The 18,593-nt window shown below is 42.2% G+C and overlaps 1 protein-coding gene across 1 annotated transcript in view; it reads right to left on the reverse strand.

The window, feature by feature from the left end:
- Positions 1-3,893: 3,893 nt before the first annotated feature.
- The window catches only part of SLAIN2 (SLAIN motif family member 2), a 245,088-nt gene continuing 230,388 nt past the window's right edge, over positions 3,894-18,593 (reverse strand). Inside the window, exons 7-8 of the mRNA XM_069201609.1 lie at positions 7,695-7,986; positions 3,894-4,134 (exon numbers count right to left, since the gene is read on the reverse strand). Coding sequence (XP_069057710.1) covers positions 4,068-4,134; positions 7,695-7,986 — 359 coding nt within the window. The 3' untranslated portion in view covers positions 3,894-4,067. The remainder of the gene's footprint in view (positions 4,135-7,694; positions 7,987-18,593) is intronic.

Consider the following 18,593-nt stretch of genomic DNA (forward strand, 5'->3'; position numbering starts at 1 on the left):
CTAAAAAAATCAGACTAACCCTATTTCATGGAAGTAATTCCTGTAGCGGGATCAATAGCTTGGCATAACTAAAACATTTGACTTTGTGATGGCCACAAACCCAAAACTGATAACGTGACCATGCTCAGATGAGTCCACTATTGGTGTATCAGTGGAAGGCAAGGTTAGATCAGGTATGCAAACTGCATTACAAAGGAACACACAGTACACCGAAATCTATTGACTCTGAAAAGTGTATGCAAGTGAGAAAGATGATTAGAGGGGACTGTAAATTTTTAAAATAGTACATTTTAAAAAAATACAGTGTAAAATACAATGATGGTATTTTATGGTTGCAGCCAAGGGTTGTAACTGAATAATCAGAACAGGAACTCATAAGGTGTGATACAGGTTGATCCCTCCATCTGATGACAACAGGTTTCCTTTGTGTCAACAAGATTATCTAGAAAGTCTACAAAAACTGGTAATTGAGCAGTTGTGTTAAACTGTGGCAGCAATTATTGCCTGATTCAGTGGACTGGTCTTGACTCACAACAAATTTGACATGTCTCTTACTACAGAAGCTCAGAAGTATTTGCTTCATGATCCTTCGTCTATTAAATCCACCTATAATTGAGGGGAAAGTTGGTAGAATTTCTTTAAATGTATCAGAACAAGAAAGAAACAAATGTTTTTTTCAAAGTGCTTCCATTCATACCCTGAAGAAGGTGCTTAATGCAGATTGGTTAATCATGTTGATGGTTTCAGATTAGAATCTATAGTACTATTGATCCTGTATGTTACTGTTTGTGATCGACTTTGGCATCTAAAGTGAACCTGATCCAAACAAACTCAGTAAGTTGTGTAGGAGGTGCTAAGTCTATCCCCTTTACAAAGAGGAGCGTGTCATTGAGTACATAGAGGATTAGGGCTTTTTTGCCTTGCTTTGACTTCTGAGGGGTACTCACTTGACTCAAATACAGACACAGGCCAAGTAACGGAAGAAAGTAGCAAGCCATTATGCTAGTACCAAAGCTTTTCCTGGCTGCCGTATTGCATTTTATATCCAGTACATTTCAATTGTATCTGATTTCCTGCAAAATGTGGTGAAGTCAGTCTCCTTCAGCTAGCCACATCTTGCTCTGTGCCTCTGGATTTCAAGCAACATTTGGGAATCATGGGACAGGTTAACTAGATGGCGGTTTCCAAAACTCAACAGGTGATGTGTGGGGCAACCATAGAGAAAAGCCTGTTGCGTTTGGTGCTGATCTTCAAGTCAGACTGCAGAAGCATATGCCATTCCAACTTGACAAACAGAGGAGCTTTAATAGCATTCCTGTCAGGTGCATGGGCCTTGTAACAAGGAAACAAAAGAAAATCTCAAGGCTGGCTCAGAGCATTGAGCCTCAGGATATAAAACAAATATCAGTTGAGAGAAAAGCAGGTTCCAAATCTAAATGAACAGCAGCATCGAGGGAAAGTCTGCAGGAGGCAAAAAGGAGGGCAATTGTCAGCAGCTGCACAAATAACTATCCCTGCGTCTTGCTGGTTTTAACTTTGAGTCAGAAGCAATACCCAGATGCACCTCTGGGTTGTGCACGTTTCCCAGAAGAGCGTTATTTTAGTGAGCAGGACGGAGTAACATTAAGGTAATCTCTGCCGTGGGTTCAAAGTTTCAGCAACACTGAGAAAGAAGCACTGATATCCACACACTGAACAATATGTATGAAATGACAATGGTGGAGCCACAAATGTTGGGACTCAGTTTGTGAAAAACTGAAACAAATAAATTTCCATATGGGCATTTCTCTCAATGAACAGCTGAAGACGTTTGTAGGAAGCCAACATATGGCTACATATGACAAGTTCACGGGTCTTAAATTCATACCCTTTTATATTGCATATCCATATCTGCTCTTGATCAGAGCTGCCATGACTGTCCTCCTATTGAGTCAATAAGAGAAAGGAATTTAAAGACAGGCAAAGTAACATGTTCTACACCGGATAGCACAATTATTGACTGTCACAAAACTGGGTTATGATAATCAAAAGAAACCCAAATCTTCGGGATTTTGCGTAGAGAATATAGCTTTTCATGGTTTGATGGGAGTACCATTTGCTTTGGAATCTTTACAAAGATATAACAGGAACACATTCCTGAAATTAAAAAAAATAAAAAATACCCTGAAAGAGTAAATTTAAAAAAAGTGCAACACAGCGCAGTACGATTTCTAAGGTTCTTTTTGTTTTTGTTCTTATAACATGCAATATCTAAAGTCTGCTTTAGTTATACATCAAACTGATCACTCTCAGAACAGATGGGGCAAGCAGAGGTATCCAAACTTTACCCTGCAGCTTATTTTGCCATGTTTAGTGCTGCTTGTGTCAGCCTGCTACACTCCATGATGAAGGAACAAGGAAATACTTTTAAACCTTTAAAATGTGTCATAGTCACAAAAGACATGACAGAATGTACAGAAATATCCCATGCGCTTAGAATGTTCTATAACACAGCAACCTGATACATCAAATCTTTCAAAGGCACATTATGAGTAAAAATATTATATGTTGAAAACATGGACTAAATAAAACTCAATTTAGATGAAAAGATGCATCATCTTAAATACAAAAAAGTTAACTAAAATACACAGATTACACATTGCCATACTTCATCTTGCGATGGGACTCCTACAAAAGGTTAAAGATAGTAAGAGAAACAGAGAGAACTTTGAGACATTCAAAGACATACGGCTCAGTTGTAGAAGATTGATGGTACTAAGTTTGCAGAATTGATCTCTTCATTTGAGTCAATCACGATCAAATTGAATGGGGGACCTGCCTTTTCTTCAATTTTAAGTAATAACTGTACAGAATTCAGATGAGGAAAAGATTTTTTTTTTTTACATTTCCGGATTAGTACACTTTTATAAATACTTTTGGCAAACGATTTTATATATTTTAACCTTCAGGAAGAAGACTCACAATCTGTTATCTGAGCATTTACAGGTCTTAAAATGTCTTTGCATATAAGGTAGAAGTTGATGCTGCCAGATTAAACAGTTCAAACAGCTTTAAAGTTAGAAATAAAAATATAAATTAGCTCTGCTATAAAAAATACTTAAAAGAAAGATTGGAAAAATCTGTCACACAAACGCATATTCTGCTAAAAGCAGGGGACATGATTAATTAATTCAGAGCTGCAACTGGCATGAGAGCTGCACTTGTAATATAGAGTATACGTTTTGCATTATTTGTCAAAACCACAGAAGTAAAATGTACTGTAGTCTGGTACCTTAACTGATGGTCTTGGTTAAAGAAAAGGACTCCCGGCTGGATCCTGAATGTCAATCACTAGGAAGCAATGAACCGTAACTCTAGAGCCAGGAGAAATACTATTTTGAAAGATCATTAACCAAAGCAAAGCCCTTTTGCGATTAAAAAAATACCCACTTTCCGTTGATATGTAAGTGCAACATAAGGATGGAGGCGGGGTAGGCAATCATGTTTATCTACCTTTAACTTACACCTCAAGAAAAAAGGGGGAAAAAATCCCGTGAAGATCGTTTTCTATAACAAAACTTCAAAGGAAAGTAAAAGTCTACTTACCACTTTTACAACCATGACTGTATAAGGCAGTGTTTCACTTGCACAGTACCAGCTTGTAATTGGATACCTGTATGCATTTGGTATTCGTTTCACTGATAAGATTGCAAAACACAAAGGGATTGAACGAGCGAATTTCAGGCAATCTGGGATTACCATTTCACTGATGTATTTCAAAATGGTAATTCTCTTTGGCATTAACTAATTCTAATTACATCCAAACACTGGCCATCTGCCATCAAATTTCAAACTTGACTGAAATTCTACAAAGCAAAATAATGATATCGTATCCATGAAAAGTGATTGTATAAGTATAAAATATTGATGGTAAATGTCAATAAAGTGCTGCTTTATAATCTCTGCCCAATTGTGCTATTTAACGACAGAGTGCTTTCGGAGTTCACCCCCAAAAGTCAGATTTAAAATGTCAATAGCTTGGCAAGGTAAGGATGCGTCCATCAAGCTGGGATCTGCCAGTGTACAGTTCAATAACAACCATCTTTCCAGCTCTCATCTTTCATGCCGCCATATGTTCTAGGAGCCACCAATGATCTGGAAAAAGTAATAAAGACATTAACTTATATACAGAGCCACAACTCCTACCAAACCAGTCAAAATAACCAAAAGTAAGCACGTTAATTCACATTTTCCATTTCAGATCTATTTTCAGACAACTTATATTTAATGGTTCCTGAAAATTGATCTGATTCAGGGTGTATAAGAAATGTGCCAGGGCTTTACTGACCCACATATTCATTTTGAACTAGAAATAGCTTTGGTGTGCATATGCTTTCCTGGCTACATTATCCTTTAAACTGCCCACTATTACCTGAATACTGTCACAATGTATCTATTCTTTTGTGAGAGTTTCCTTAACAGCTTACAATGTTTCGACAAACAAGTGTGGAAGGAAGGGCTTTGTGTAGTTTCTTGAAAGACTCTTTGGTGCCAAGTGGAAAGAACAAACCATAATAACGCCTTGGTGTCACAAAATATCAAAATTTCAGCTGTCAGTGATAAGGACCACTGTTTCCATTTCAAAACATTAGTATTCTAATCACATTAGATGGAATAATTTAATTTGTTTTCTAACGCCTTTGATTTATATGTATGTTTTGTAAATTTACAATATAATGATCCCAATGAGTGGAGAATCTGTCTACCCAGGAAAATCCAACACATGATGCAAGAAAAAAAGAGCCTCTGCTTTAGGCCGCAAAGATATACCCTAGGGTCTGGCCTAAAGATGGTAAGAGTCTAACAGTTATGTTGAATGTTGTTGAGAGCACATTTTAAGTATACCTAAGGCTCAAATGTTTTGGAAACTTTAAGACAAAAGGCACATTTTTCAATCCATTGAGGAGAGTAAAGTTCTGATATTCACAAGTTTGTTGGCAAATTTTGGCACGTGCCTCTAACGATGCAGATTTCGTCAGACTACAGGCCAGATGGGAAGAGCCTGGTGGAAGACACCTATGGATCAAAATTTGATAAAAGTCTACAGTGCAGCTCTTCAAACAGGTGTGTTGGGGAACTTCCCAGTTGGGAGAGATGGTGTTGGATGACTTCAAAGAACATGGATTTTTTTCCTGAAAGCAAGGTGGTGGGCTTCCATATAGGCATCATAGTTGGACCTTTTTGTGGCTGGGGTCCTTTTCTCATGTTGAGCAACAGAGATCTGGAGCAGGTTTTTGTAGAATGAGGTTAGGGAGCAGCCAGAGGAAAGTACTGTATTTTGTTGGAATGTGTGGGTCTGGAGATGAAACAGGCATGGATAAAGGGATACTTAAGTGATTTCTAGAGATGGAATACCTTGGCAGAAGGTTAACTTGATACCACAGAACAAGCTCAAGAACAAGATAAACTGTCTGAAAGGGTGGTAGCCACGGTGTGCCCACAACGTTAGCATTACTGATCCTCTCAAAAACAATGAAAATAGATTATGCAAAAATAATATCAGAATTTACTGACTTTATCCTGGGGCCAAACTAGAGTCTCACGTTGGGCACTGTTTCAGTAAGATAACAGAAAGCGTGAATTCTAACACTGAACTGTATAGTCTTTTCTATACTTTAGGTACGGCAAATGTTCACTTCTGATGAAAGGTTGTACTTTTCGAGCTTAAGAAGTCTATCATGGCGGCTGTGAGGGAGAAGATCCAATTTCAGGGAGACAAGACTGTGCGATTTCAAGACGTTTTGTCAGCAACAGCTGCGAGGAGGAATGATTTAGGCAATTTAACATTAACTCAATGAAAAAGGGCAGAACTGTATAATTGAGGGCTCAGCCCGCCACATTTTCTCTGTGGAAGACAAATCACAGTTGATGTGCACACCTGCAGATACCTGCAAGCTTCTCAACACTGAGCACATTTAACTACAGATCAGTTCATAAGGTTTATTATTTCCGTGCGTGAATGGTCGCAGCTCTATTTTATCTTAGTGGCATTACTGTTTTCATATCTCCTTTTAATACAAATGTGTTGCTACCCACTTCTGCGAGGTCCGGCAAGAGGCCTATATTGTGGTGTTTAAAGATGATGCCCATTTAAATTTATTTTTTTTTAGGTATTGTGCAGTTACTTTTTGTGTAGTTGAGGCTGTGTTTGTGGAATGTATGTTTTTATATGTTTGTTCTTTTTTGTTGCATTTGTGCAGAGCCTGGGGTGTTTGTGTAGTGAATGGTGGGCAGCACTAATAGCAAGTCTGTGTGACTAATGTTTTAAGATTTGTTTCTCTTCTGAATGACCTCCCACAAAGCTCTATTAGTTTTGTTATCCACTTGTAGTTGGGGACCCAGATGATTTGATTTTAGGCTTCATATTACCAATAACGGCATTATCAGAACTGAATGGCTAACCTTAAGGTACCCAAGTTAAATGCTAAGGTTTTGAAGACACCTATTAAGCGACGAGATGTCTTAAGGTGGGTCCATTCCAAGGAAACAAACAGCATTCTTCTCCAAGAGATTTATAACTTGAAAAACGATTAGCCAAAGTTGTGCTCCTATTGGTAACCATCATTTATACTTCCATGGTCCAAAGAGTGGCACAGCTATATGGTTGAGGAGGGGGCTACTACTCACACCTGACCAATCGTCTAGAATTTACTTGGGATGTTGGTAGGCATACAAGGAGATTTATATGGGCTGAACTTCTCACACTTTTCTCGACAAGGATGAGAACCAGTTTCATTCCTAGATTTATCCAAATACTGCTGCATTCAAGGTGGGCCATTTGCTGATTGGTGGAGATTTCAACTTTTTCAGAACATCATTTAATGAATGAAATTGAGGATTTAGGGCTTCTTTAGTTGACTAGCTCTACACAGCTCAAAAAGGGATTGCAAGTTTTACTCTCAGGTCCACAAGCCTTATTCAAGAATAAAGTTTGTTCTGCTCAACAGGTTGGCCTTCGAGAAGGCCCAGGATTTCTCTATTCAGATTGGGGTGCCTTTTGATCATGTCTATGTAGCGATGACATGCATAATTCACCTACCCAGTCCTCTCCATTGAGATGTGTGACATCTTAATGAGATGGTCTTCAGAGACGTGGCTCTTCGCAGTATTGTGGCGAATGCTATCAATCACTAATTTGAAGGAAATTACATAGGGGAGAAGTGGCATGAGGTTCTTTGGAATGCTGCAAAAGCAGTGGTGGTGGTAGTGGGAGGGAGCACATTTCTTCAACTTGAAACTTTTTTTAAAGTGCCAGGGATAAGAGACTGGAGGTTGGGTTTCTCGTGCCAATTTTGGAGCCTGGGTCCCCAAATAAAAGCAGATAACAAAACCAATAAAGCTCTGTGGCAGACACTACGGTTTATTTTATCAAGACTAAACAGAACAAATACAAACCATGGTAATATGTTTTATATTTTTTAAAGGCTTGTTGCTTAAATGGCTCATATAAAACAAAACAAATGACATACTAAAGAGAGTGAGCCTTTACTTTGATATGACGTCAATATTGTGCTAAGCAACATTCTAACAATTAAATTTAAATGTAAAATATGCCGAACAGTGAGAGAAGAGCATGCAATTGTGTATGGATCAAGGAAGATCCATTTATTTATAGATGTAATTTCAATTATTTTTCTCATGACATAGATACTCACCTGCGTACAGGCTGTGCAAGTTTACTGCGAGGCATTGGTATCCCCCCACCAGTAGGGGCACTCGGTCTTGGTAAGCCACTTCTTAGTCCTGCTGCTGGAGGTCTGCTGGCAGGGTTTGTTAAGCCTGTTGTTGGAGCAGCAGAGGGTCCTGGGGGTGGGTTGCTGTGACCAACTTGTGCTGCTTCTTGACCACAAACATAGCCAGGACCCTGGTTACTGAATGCTTTTACTGGCTGACGAAGGGTCAAAGGAGAAGGAGCTGCAGGCGACCGGAATTTATTTGGAGAAGGTACTGAAATTAAGTGGAAGTCAAATCAATCAACATAAAAAAAAATGCACACATGTCCAAAGTTGTACACAGCAGTGGTTCTCAATAAATTTCATGGGATAATTTACCGGTTTAGATCACTAAACATGAAAGATGAAGAGGTGAAAAAGTCGCAAATTAATCACTCCATTTCTGAAATCTTTCAGCCACCTATGTATTGAGTGCTACTGTTGGTGGGATATAATTTTGTTGTATGCAGCTACCGCAAAACATCTTTCCAGCCAGAGCTGAACTTCTTCAGGACTTTTATCTTTTATTAAGGTCACAGGTACAGGAATTAGAATCTGAGAAGTAGACCTACAACATACATCAAGTTAGTGAAATCTGTAGTGCTACACTGGCTGAAAGCAAAGCAGGTTAACTGAACACAGTCAAGTAAGACAGATTTACTTATTCTACAGCTTTTCTCCATTAAAAAGGTCACTGCAATTTAAAAAAATATCTGCAATCATGTTATTAGTTGACCAAATCCATACAGAATTCTGTTAAGGACACAGAATGACTGCACAGTACCATATGTGGTGAACAATGAACTGAAATAGCCCTGGAATCTTTCAGAAACGATCATAAAAAACAGCATGGCACAATAAACCAGACTAAATAAATAAAGGGAGTGTAAAAGAAGAACTTGAGCAGTAAGTAATACGTGATTAAAAATGGAAGCATCCCCTGGGGCACATTCCAACAACAGAGCACACATTCTTCATTGTGACAAATGAAAAAGGGTAAGTCTCAAGACCAGAAGCTCCCATGGACAATACCATAACCCAATGCTAGACGTTAGCAGTCGGGGTGGAACTAAGGTGCAGAAACAAAAGAGAATACTAAACTGTAAAGTAAACCTCAATCATATGATCAAGAGATACAGTGCACCAAACAGATATCAGCCTTCGTAGTATGAAAAGGCATATGTTAAGGGGGCCCTTAACACACATATAGGACCAACACCCTTGTTGCCAACAATTGTTAAAGCACTAATAGTACCAACGGTCAGTTGCAAACGGTGACCTCTGAGATGCACAAAACTTTAACATTTGGTTGAATAGGTTATTTAGTTGGAAATGAGTCAAAATATAAAGAATATGACAAGAAAATCAGTATGAGTGAGTGGTGAAAGAGGGCTATAAGAAGGTTAATTAAACAAAACTAACAGAAAACAGAAACATCTTTCAACAAGCTGTGCACCTGCATTAAGTCCTATGCAGAGTGAGTAAAAAAGTAACATCATCCAATGGTAAAATAATGGGCGATTTAACCCTTCCAGAGATGCTATAAGGAAACAAGGGTTAACCCATCAATGACTTCATAAGGCTGGAAAGAGTAAAAAAAAATTACTAATGCAAACCAGCTGGCAGAGAATACCTCAAGCATCTTTAAAAATATTTTGCTTTCTAATTTTGCATGGCTATTAACCAGACCGCCACTCAATCACTACACAACAACAACCATAATATGTAGGAGCATTTGAATGCCAATGATCCAGTGACAACTTACAAACTTACAATGAAAATGTAGCACACAACCTTGGTGAAATTCGACATGACATAAAACCACTGCTGACAAAACATACGCACAGAAAACAAAGTCCCACTTGATCCCGGACTTCTCTTTCACACCAATGCTTGAATCTGCAGAGGATAACCATAGAAGTCTATAAATCTCCACCCAGTTAAATCCCAAGGGGGTAAGACCTCTTGAGCCTGCCAATAACTCATATGACAACCCTGTACTCAAAAAAGAGGCAGTTCCATCCCAACCATTCTCAATTAAGTCACAGTGTTGGCTGAGCTGAAATAAGTCACAATAAACTGTCAACAATCACTATAGGACGACGATCATTGAATTTTCACTAATTCGAAGAGCTCTCAGGATTGCATTGTTTGTTTCCTCCTCCAACTATGTTCCTCCCTCACTGATGGAAAAATTGCCTAATTGATATGATAATCACCAGTGAATGCATCCTTGAGACTGAGACCCATATCCAACAGTGCACAGGTCAAACACCCACAAGATCCCTTTGTCTCAGACCTCATAGACTCTAATGCACTGGACCTCCTTTCCTCAGTGAAACCTGGCTCAACCCCACATCAGCACCAGCATTGCAGCAGTTATCATCGCTGGATACAAAATCCTGCACCAGGATAGACCCCATAATCCAGGAGGACTCACCATCAGCTACAGAGGCACTGTCAAGTGCAACTCTTACACTGACCCATAAGGCACTTTTTTGGAATACATGCACTTCAAGCTTATGACTGACAGTAAAATGACTATCAAAGGCACCCTTGCTTACTGACCACCATTACACCTCGCACCCTCCTCACTGATTTCACTGCACCACTCGCCATGGCCACCAAAGACTTCATACTCCTAGGCAATCTCAACTTTCAACTCAACGATCCCATGGACTTCACATCCACAGACTTGCTTGAAAGTCTACAGAACACTGGCTTTAATCAGTTTGTACATTGCTCTACCCACATCGTCTGACACAGCCTGTCCCCATCTTCTTCAGCAACAAGGTTAAAGTCAGCCACATTCACTCACGTACACAGACCATTCCATCTTCTGCTGCTGGATCTAAGTTACAGAAACTGAATGTCTCAACACCCTCCAACTAAACTACCCAGACTCCACTAACTACTGCATCAATTATACCAAATACCAATCACTTCAACAACTGGACCATCACCTGGCGCCCCTGGAAAACACCAAACCAAAAACAAGCTAGCTGGTACAACGCTGACCTCAGAGAATTAAAAACAAATTGCAAACAACTCAAAAGGAAATGGGGAACCAACTGGGGAACCACTGCAAAAAACAACTACAAATCCACACAGACACTATCACCATCAAGTAAAAGAGACCAAGAAAAAGGCCTGACCCTGAGAATCTAATCTAGCTCCAAATATTGCAAGGAACTTTGCCATTATCAAAGAATTCATCCACCCAACAACTGCAACCCAAAGCATCACCCCTACACAAGAACTCTCCAACAACCTCTGACTTCTACAAAAAAAAAGCAATGGGAGCTACAGCAACTTGGAACCCCAGACCCCCCCCACCCCCTTGAACTTCCCAGCCTGTTAACCTCTTCAATCAAAGACTACCAACTGACAGCGCAGAACCCTCCATTCATCGTGGTCACTGCAGCAATAATAAAGATAGTCCACTCATCGGCTCCCCTAGATCCCTGCTCCTACCAAATCTACAACCTGGGAAGAGTCACAATCAGCGCTGCACTCCCTTCCATCATCAACACCTCCCTCAAAACAGATAGCTAGAAACATGCCAAAAATCACAGACCTACTCAAAAAACCCTCAGCCAACCCTGAAGTACTCAGCAACTACCAACCGATCCCACTGCTCCCCTTCTGAGACAAAGTCATTGAGAATATCATCAACAGACAATTCTTGAACCACCTAGAACATCACAAACTCCTGGACGACTTGCAACCTTTATTCCGAAACGACCACAGCATCTAAACAGCCTTCATCGCTGCCACAGACAACGTACACATCATCCTCGAATGTGGACAGATTGCTGCCCTCATCATGCTCAATCTCTTTTCCACCATACACATCACCAGAGTACACACAGCAGGAATACAAAGACCAGCACTCAAATGGATAACTTCCTTCCTCTCCGGAAGAGCACAACAAGTAAGGCTCTCACTGTTCTCATCAGAACCCAAGGATCTCATCTGCGGAGTCCCACAGGGATGACACCACAGAGCCCCATATTTTTCAGCATATACAGGATTCCTCTGGCAAACATCAGATCTCGTGGAATAGACATAATTTCCTATGCCAAAGAATCCAAGATAATTTTTTCCCTCTCAGACCACACTATCACCACCAAGACAAACTTCAAACAATGGATGACCAGTGTGGGCAATTGTTTGAAAGAAAACTGCCTCAAACTCAACACCGGCAAAATTGAAGTACTGATCTTCGGGAACAAGTGCTCACATTATGGGCTGCCGATCTTGGACCCACACCCACCCCAAACGACCATGATAGGAACATAGACCTCATCCTGGACACCAACCTCACCATGAATTCCCCAGTCAACACCATTACCTCCTCATGCTTCCACATCCTCTGCACGTTATATAAAATGTTCAAGTGGCTCTCAATGGACATCAGATGCAGCCAAACAGACTTTAATCACACGCAGATTGCACTACGGTAACACACTATGCCAGCATCCCAACCCATCTCTTTCACAGACTTCAAATCATCCAGAACGCTGCTGCTAGACTCATACTCAACCTCCTGGGCCAAACCTACACCACATGACCCCTCAGTGAGCTCCACTGGTTCTCCATCATGAAGCGCTGCCAGTTCAAACATCTCACAAATGCATTCAAGTGTTTGTCACCATGCAGACTGAAGGATGAATCCTTCCTAGATAGATTGAACATGTGGATGTGCTAGGGTTTAAACTAGCTTAACTGACGAGGGCGTGTGCTCATGGAATCTGGAAAGGACATATGCCCTAGTGTTTATAGACAATGGTGTGACTACAAATGCTTCATGAAAAGGAGATGTAAGGAAAACAAGGAATGCCCTAGGATCTAAGGGGATCTGGGATTTATAACTGCCACAGAAACCAGTAATCCCTATTGAAGGCAATTATTTAGAAAGTATTTGTTAAAAATATTTATTTATTGATCAACACTCCATAAAAACTCATTCCAGTGAATAACATAAGGTATACATCCATACGGTCAAGACAAGGACAGTAAAGTATTTCATTTATGAGCTCGTACGGTATAGTTGAAGGTGTTTGGAGCAGACAGATATGGAATCGGCATCTTGACAGGGCAAGGTGAAACAAAAGCCTGAAGAAGGAAACAGCTGGGTCAAAGAAAACCGTTTGATCCGTCTTTGGCAGTATTGGCTACTGTAAATGAGTGTCTGTACACGGATATCCCTGCATACTGTGGGATACAGGTGAGTTACGACCCATATAGATCCCAGACCCTGTCCCATACAGGTCCCTACAGGGCTCATTATATCACTACTATGATTGGAATTGCCAAAAAATTATTTGTCTTTGACAACCAGTAATATTTACTGATTAAAGATACACCAATGGGAGGGATTTTTCTATACTTTTTAGAACAACCTTCAGTCGTTAGCAATCTGTTTTAGATTAATCCATTAAAACAATATGTATAGTGTTGGAAACAATACACTAATGAGATTTGGCAAGAAACCCAAAGACTTAAGTGATTTTCTTGATTGGCTCGATCACAACTGCAAGTGTACATGTTTACCATGCATTCTAATAGTTCATACATGTAATTCTTAGACCTTGAAGTGTGGGTTGAAAAAAATCATTTATATCCCTCTCTATATAGGAAACCAACAGAGAGAAATAGTTTGCTCTTATACTTCCAACAGGAACCAGAAAGACAGTGACCCAAGCCCTCGTCAGTAGCAGACTCGACTACGGCAACGCACCCTACACAGGCATCCCAACAAAAGACATCAAACGACTCCAACGCATCCAGAACGCATCCGCCCGCCTGATCCTCGACATACCCCGCCGATGTCACATCTCCCCTCACCTGAAGGACCTCCACTGGCTCCCCGTGGACAAGAGGATCACCTTTAAACTCCTCACCCACGCACACAAGGCTCTACAAAACACCAGACCCGCCTACCTGAACACCAAACTCAACTTCTACGTTCCCTCACGTCAACTACGCTCTGCCAACCTTGCCCTCGCCATCGTCCCCCGAATCCAGCGCAAGACCTCTGGCGGCAGATCCTTCTCCTACCTCGCCCCCAAAACCTGGAACTTACTCCCGACCTCACTGCGCCAGACCCAGGACCTCCTCACCTTCAGGAGACTCCTCAAGACATGGCTCTTCGAACGATAGCAGCACACCCCCCCCCCCCCTAGCGCCTCAAAACCCTAACGGGTACATAGCGCGCTTTATAAATTATTGATTGATTGATTGATACTTCAGCAACCTTCCCAGATCCCTTCAAGACTCTTTGCCCTATGGACAATTTCTCAGAATTGGCCACAATTGTGAACTTAAAATAGACTTCTTTAAAGAAGCTGCTGTTCTTTCTTAGAAGCTGCAACAGAAGGGACAAGTTTGTCACCTTGTCCATCTCCCTATGAGAAATGCTTAGAGTTGCCCCAGTGATGTACCCCTGACGTTACGGGAGAAAAAAAAAACACCAAAAGAATGGTTTGTGTCACCACTTTCTGACCAGCCTCCATATTTATCATTACATTAAACAAAAACAAAAAAAACTGGATAATTTTATCAGCAGGGGAGCTGAAAAAGTTACTTACCTTTAGTAACATTTTCTGGTAAAACCACAAATTTCCCATCTTGTGAAATTTCCCAGGAGCCAGGATGAATCTGGAAACTCTTCAGCTATTCTCTCACCCATCGACAGGTGGCATTCTACAGCTTCAAGTCTGATCTTTCCACTTCAGTTAGGATGTTGGTTAGATAGAGTATCTACAGGAAAAGTTGTTACAGTAGGTAAGTAACTTGTTCTTCTGACAGAGACTTCTAACCGCAGACTTCACACCTTATGAATAGATACCAAAGCAGTCCACCTCCTATAATGGTTGGTCTGTGAAATGGCTTGGACCAGGACATTCTGCTGGATAGATCAGAGGAAGTGCCCATCCTGCCAGACCGGTCTACCCAGACAGGGATGCTTTGTGAACCTATGGAGAGATGCCCACATCGCAGCCAATCAGATGTCCAGAACTAGCATACCACACAACCACACACCAACACAATGGTAGCAAGCCTTCGCTCTGGTGCCATGGGCGCCAAGCCTTCTGGGGGCTGTTTCTTGGCCAGCCCACAACAAATCTTGATGCATAATACTTTTCTTCTAGAGATGATCCTCTTTTTCCACTGCTTTGTCTTGGCCACAGAAAAATCACTGAAAAGTTGGTCATCCTGTTGGTAGTCTCTGGTTCAGTACACATAGAAAGCTGAGTGCCCTCATAGGGTAAGGGTGGTGAAGCCATTCTCTCTCGTTGGAGGGGTGAGGTGGTGCAAAGAAAATCGGCAAGGTGATACATGGCCCAATGTGGAAGGGCGTAACTACCTTAAGCAGAAGATGTGCTTTTTTTTTTGGAGGACTTCTTTTTTCTGGGAAGAAAGACCTATGTTGAAACTACAGACAAAGCCTGGAGTTTGCTCACTCACCTTTCCCATGTCGTAGGGATGAAAAATGCAGTGGTAACAGAAAGTTAAGGAGACAATCATGCATGGGTTCGAAGGGTATGCACATCAGACAAGTGAGAACCAAATTTAGGTTGCACTGTGGCATCACTAACTGTGTTGGCAGAACATATAGACAGCCTTCAAAAATGCATCACAACAGGTGATTTGGAAAGCGATGGTTGATCCAATAAACAAAGGAAGACCGCAAAATCTCAAAGGAAATCCTTAACTGTTCCACAGCAAGGTCGTGCTGGGCTAGATACAAAAATAAATGAGAAAACATCCCATAACTGCACATTTAGAGGTTAGATGCGAATGAAGGAACACCAAGCAACAAAGTTCTCCCACTGTCCTTTATGAACAGATTTTATGGATGGATGCTAGGCTGACAAGATGGTACCAACAACCTCGGGAGGAAGATTGAAAGCAATAACTGTCACCGCTTAATCTCCATGCATGGAGGTGTAGGTTGAGAAGGCTTGAGTGCAAAACTCAGCCCTCCTGCTGTGACAGGAGTCCTCCTGAAGGTGCAGTCAGACTGGACCAGCATGCTCATGGCCAGAAGTTACAAGTACCACACTCTCCTCACACAATCTGGGGCCACTAGGATGACCTGTACTTAGTCTTTCTTGATCTTTTTCAGTGCACTGGGAAGGAGAGGTAGGGGTGAAAAGGCAAACAGGGGTCCCAGCACCCAGTGACGGTCCGAGAGAATACTGCTTTGGAAAATCCAAAGCTCAAAAATATGAACATAGTGTTCTCAGCAGAAGCAAACAGTTCAAGCAAGGGTTCTCCTTACTGCTGGAAGATCCTGTGCCATCTTAAAGTGTACCTGCACTTTGTGATCCGCTGGGCAATGATGGCTGATTTTGTCCACACTAGCATCTGAATCTCTTTTAACTGCTGGCAGGGTTTTCGTGGAGTGCTCCTGCTGCGAAAACCCTGGTGGAAAGCCAGCTCCAAATGCCATCGGTAGTCTTCATTGGACCACTGAGGCAGTACAGGCGGGGATGTAGCGGGTTGGCAGAGGCCAACCCGCAAGACTCATTATGTGGCGGTCTTCACCACCAGCCCATCGGCAGTGAAACCGCCTCTGTGGCCCTGGCGGTCTTCTCATAATGCGGGTCATAGTCACTGCTAGAGGCCCAAGGCCTATTGGCACAGATTCCACAGCCCCACACTGCCCCGCTTGCTACAAAACCACATAGCAGTTGTGTTGTCTGTGGGAATCTACAGCCAGTCCCCCTCGATGGTTGGAAAGAATGCCTTCACTGGCTAGCAAATTACTTGCAACTCCAACATGTTGTGATTCCGCCAGAGTTGTTTAGGACCTAGTTGTTCCATTACATATTCATCACGACGATTAGCTCTGGGTGAGGTATGGAGAGAGGTCTGCTGGTCCAATCGCAATCAAGTAGCCACCATTGCAGGTCTTTCACAGTCTCCTATAACAGCTGGATGAAATCCAATGTATTGCCTTGGTGCAGAGCCCACTGATACTTCAAATCCTACTGCAGAGCCACATGTGCTACAGAAGGTGGTCCAAAAGCAAGACGCAGGAGACCAAAAAGCCTTAACGTCACTCTCGCTGAGACCCAGGTGAAGGGTTAAAACATTGTGATAACAAACTTGAATGTCCTGGACTTGTTGAAGGGGACACCTGACTCTGAAGATGATGATGATCTTAGTCCATGATGACACAGATGAAAGGGAGCTGTTGTGAAGGAGTCAGGTGTGAATTTAGCACATTGATGGAAAAGCTCAACATCAAAAATCGGCAGTTGTCTGAAGGTGGCCTAGGACTGCTTAAGGACTTGGGCCAGGGTGAGCATTTTTGAGCCTGTTCTTCCAGAGGAAGAAGTTCAGAGGATGAAGGTCCAGGATATGGCAGAGGCCTCCACCCCTTCTTGGCACCAGAAAGTAAAAGGAGCAGCAACCTGCCCCAATCCCTGGCACAGACACACTCTTTATTGATCCCTTGGCCCAAAACTCTGTGGAATATGGACAATTGGTCCTGTGGGAGGTGTTGTGGTGTGGATGGTATGTCTGTTGGATAGGCTAGGAAGGGTTGGGGGGTAACTTAATCTGCAGCACCCATTAGTTTGACGTAATGCTCTGCCATCCGGGGACGTAAAAGGTGACCTGCTTCTCATCAGGCTATCATGTACTGCCAATGCGGTTGAGCAGACATTGCTCCTGGTGGTCTAGATGCTGTCAACCTACTCCATGGCCTCACTTTCGAAAGGACTGGGAGGTCTGTGGCTGCTGAAGCACATATTGATGTTGCCTCTTCAGGAAAGCCCCTGCTGAAGTCTTTAAAAGGGCACTGTTGTGGGGGAGCTGCTGAGCAGGCTGAGCAATCCCTAGAGAGAGGGCAGTGGCCTTGCTCTCTAAGTCTCTCCAAGGCAGAATCAGCCTTCACACCAAATAGCCAAGAGCCATCAAAGGGCATATCCATTAGGGGTTGCTGAACATCCAAGGAAAACCTTGTTGAGTGAAGGTCACTGGTTTCGGCTACCCTATCCAGGCAGTCAGTATTGCCCAGACTTGAAAGTTTGTGTACTTCACTGTGTCCTGGCCCTCAGAAATAAGACACTGTAAAGTCAATCTGATGCCTTCCTGAACAGCTGGCAAGATGCCTACCACCCTGCCCCTCGAAGTGTGCAAGTACCTCCCCAGGAGGTATAAGGTGCTGTTAGACCTAAGGGCAAGAACGGTATTGGAAAATGTGTGTTTCATGAATGTTGCTATTCCTTTGGATTCTCGGTCAGGTAGGGTCATAGTGAAGGACTGGGGTTTTAGCAGCGGGTTGACACCACTAAACTCATTGGGGTGGGGAGGTGTAGGAGAAAATCCTGGTCCCACGTAGCAGGCTTTCCTCATCTTACCACTTGCATATCACTTAGGTGCAAAGCCCTGATTTTGCCCAGGTGCCCACCAGAACAGCAGTAAGTGCCTCATTAAAAGGCAACAGAGGTTGGTCTAACCTGGAGGTCAGAACCTCAGCGAGGACATTCATTTTTACTTTTAGCCTGGGCAGATTCAGGCCAAGGACTTATGACACCCTCCTGATCACTGTAGCAAAGGAGGCAGAGTCTTCTGTAGCCATTGCCAGGTTTGGGAGAATAATTCAATGTCTGGTAAGAGGTCCATACCACTAGCATCCTGAAGGTTGTTTCCCCCATACATGTCGTCCCTAAAGTCACCATTCTAGTAATCAAATTGGTGAGGTACGTCTGATACTGTTGTGTTTCAGAGTGTAGGGGCACAGCTTTGGAATCCAAGAAAACTATCGGAGCCATGGACGATGTCAGTGGCATGGTAATGGCATCAAAGCTTGGGCTGGTGGCA

Source organism: Pleurodeles waltl, chromosome 1_2 (assembly GCF_031143425.1).
Source record: "Pleurodeles waltl isolate 20211129_DDA chromosome 1_2, aPleWal1.hap1.20221129, whole genome shotgun sequence".
NCBI lineage: Eukaryota > Metazoa > Chordata > Amphibia > Caudata > Salamandridae > Pleurodeles > Pleurodeles waltl.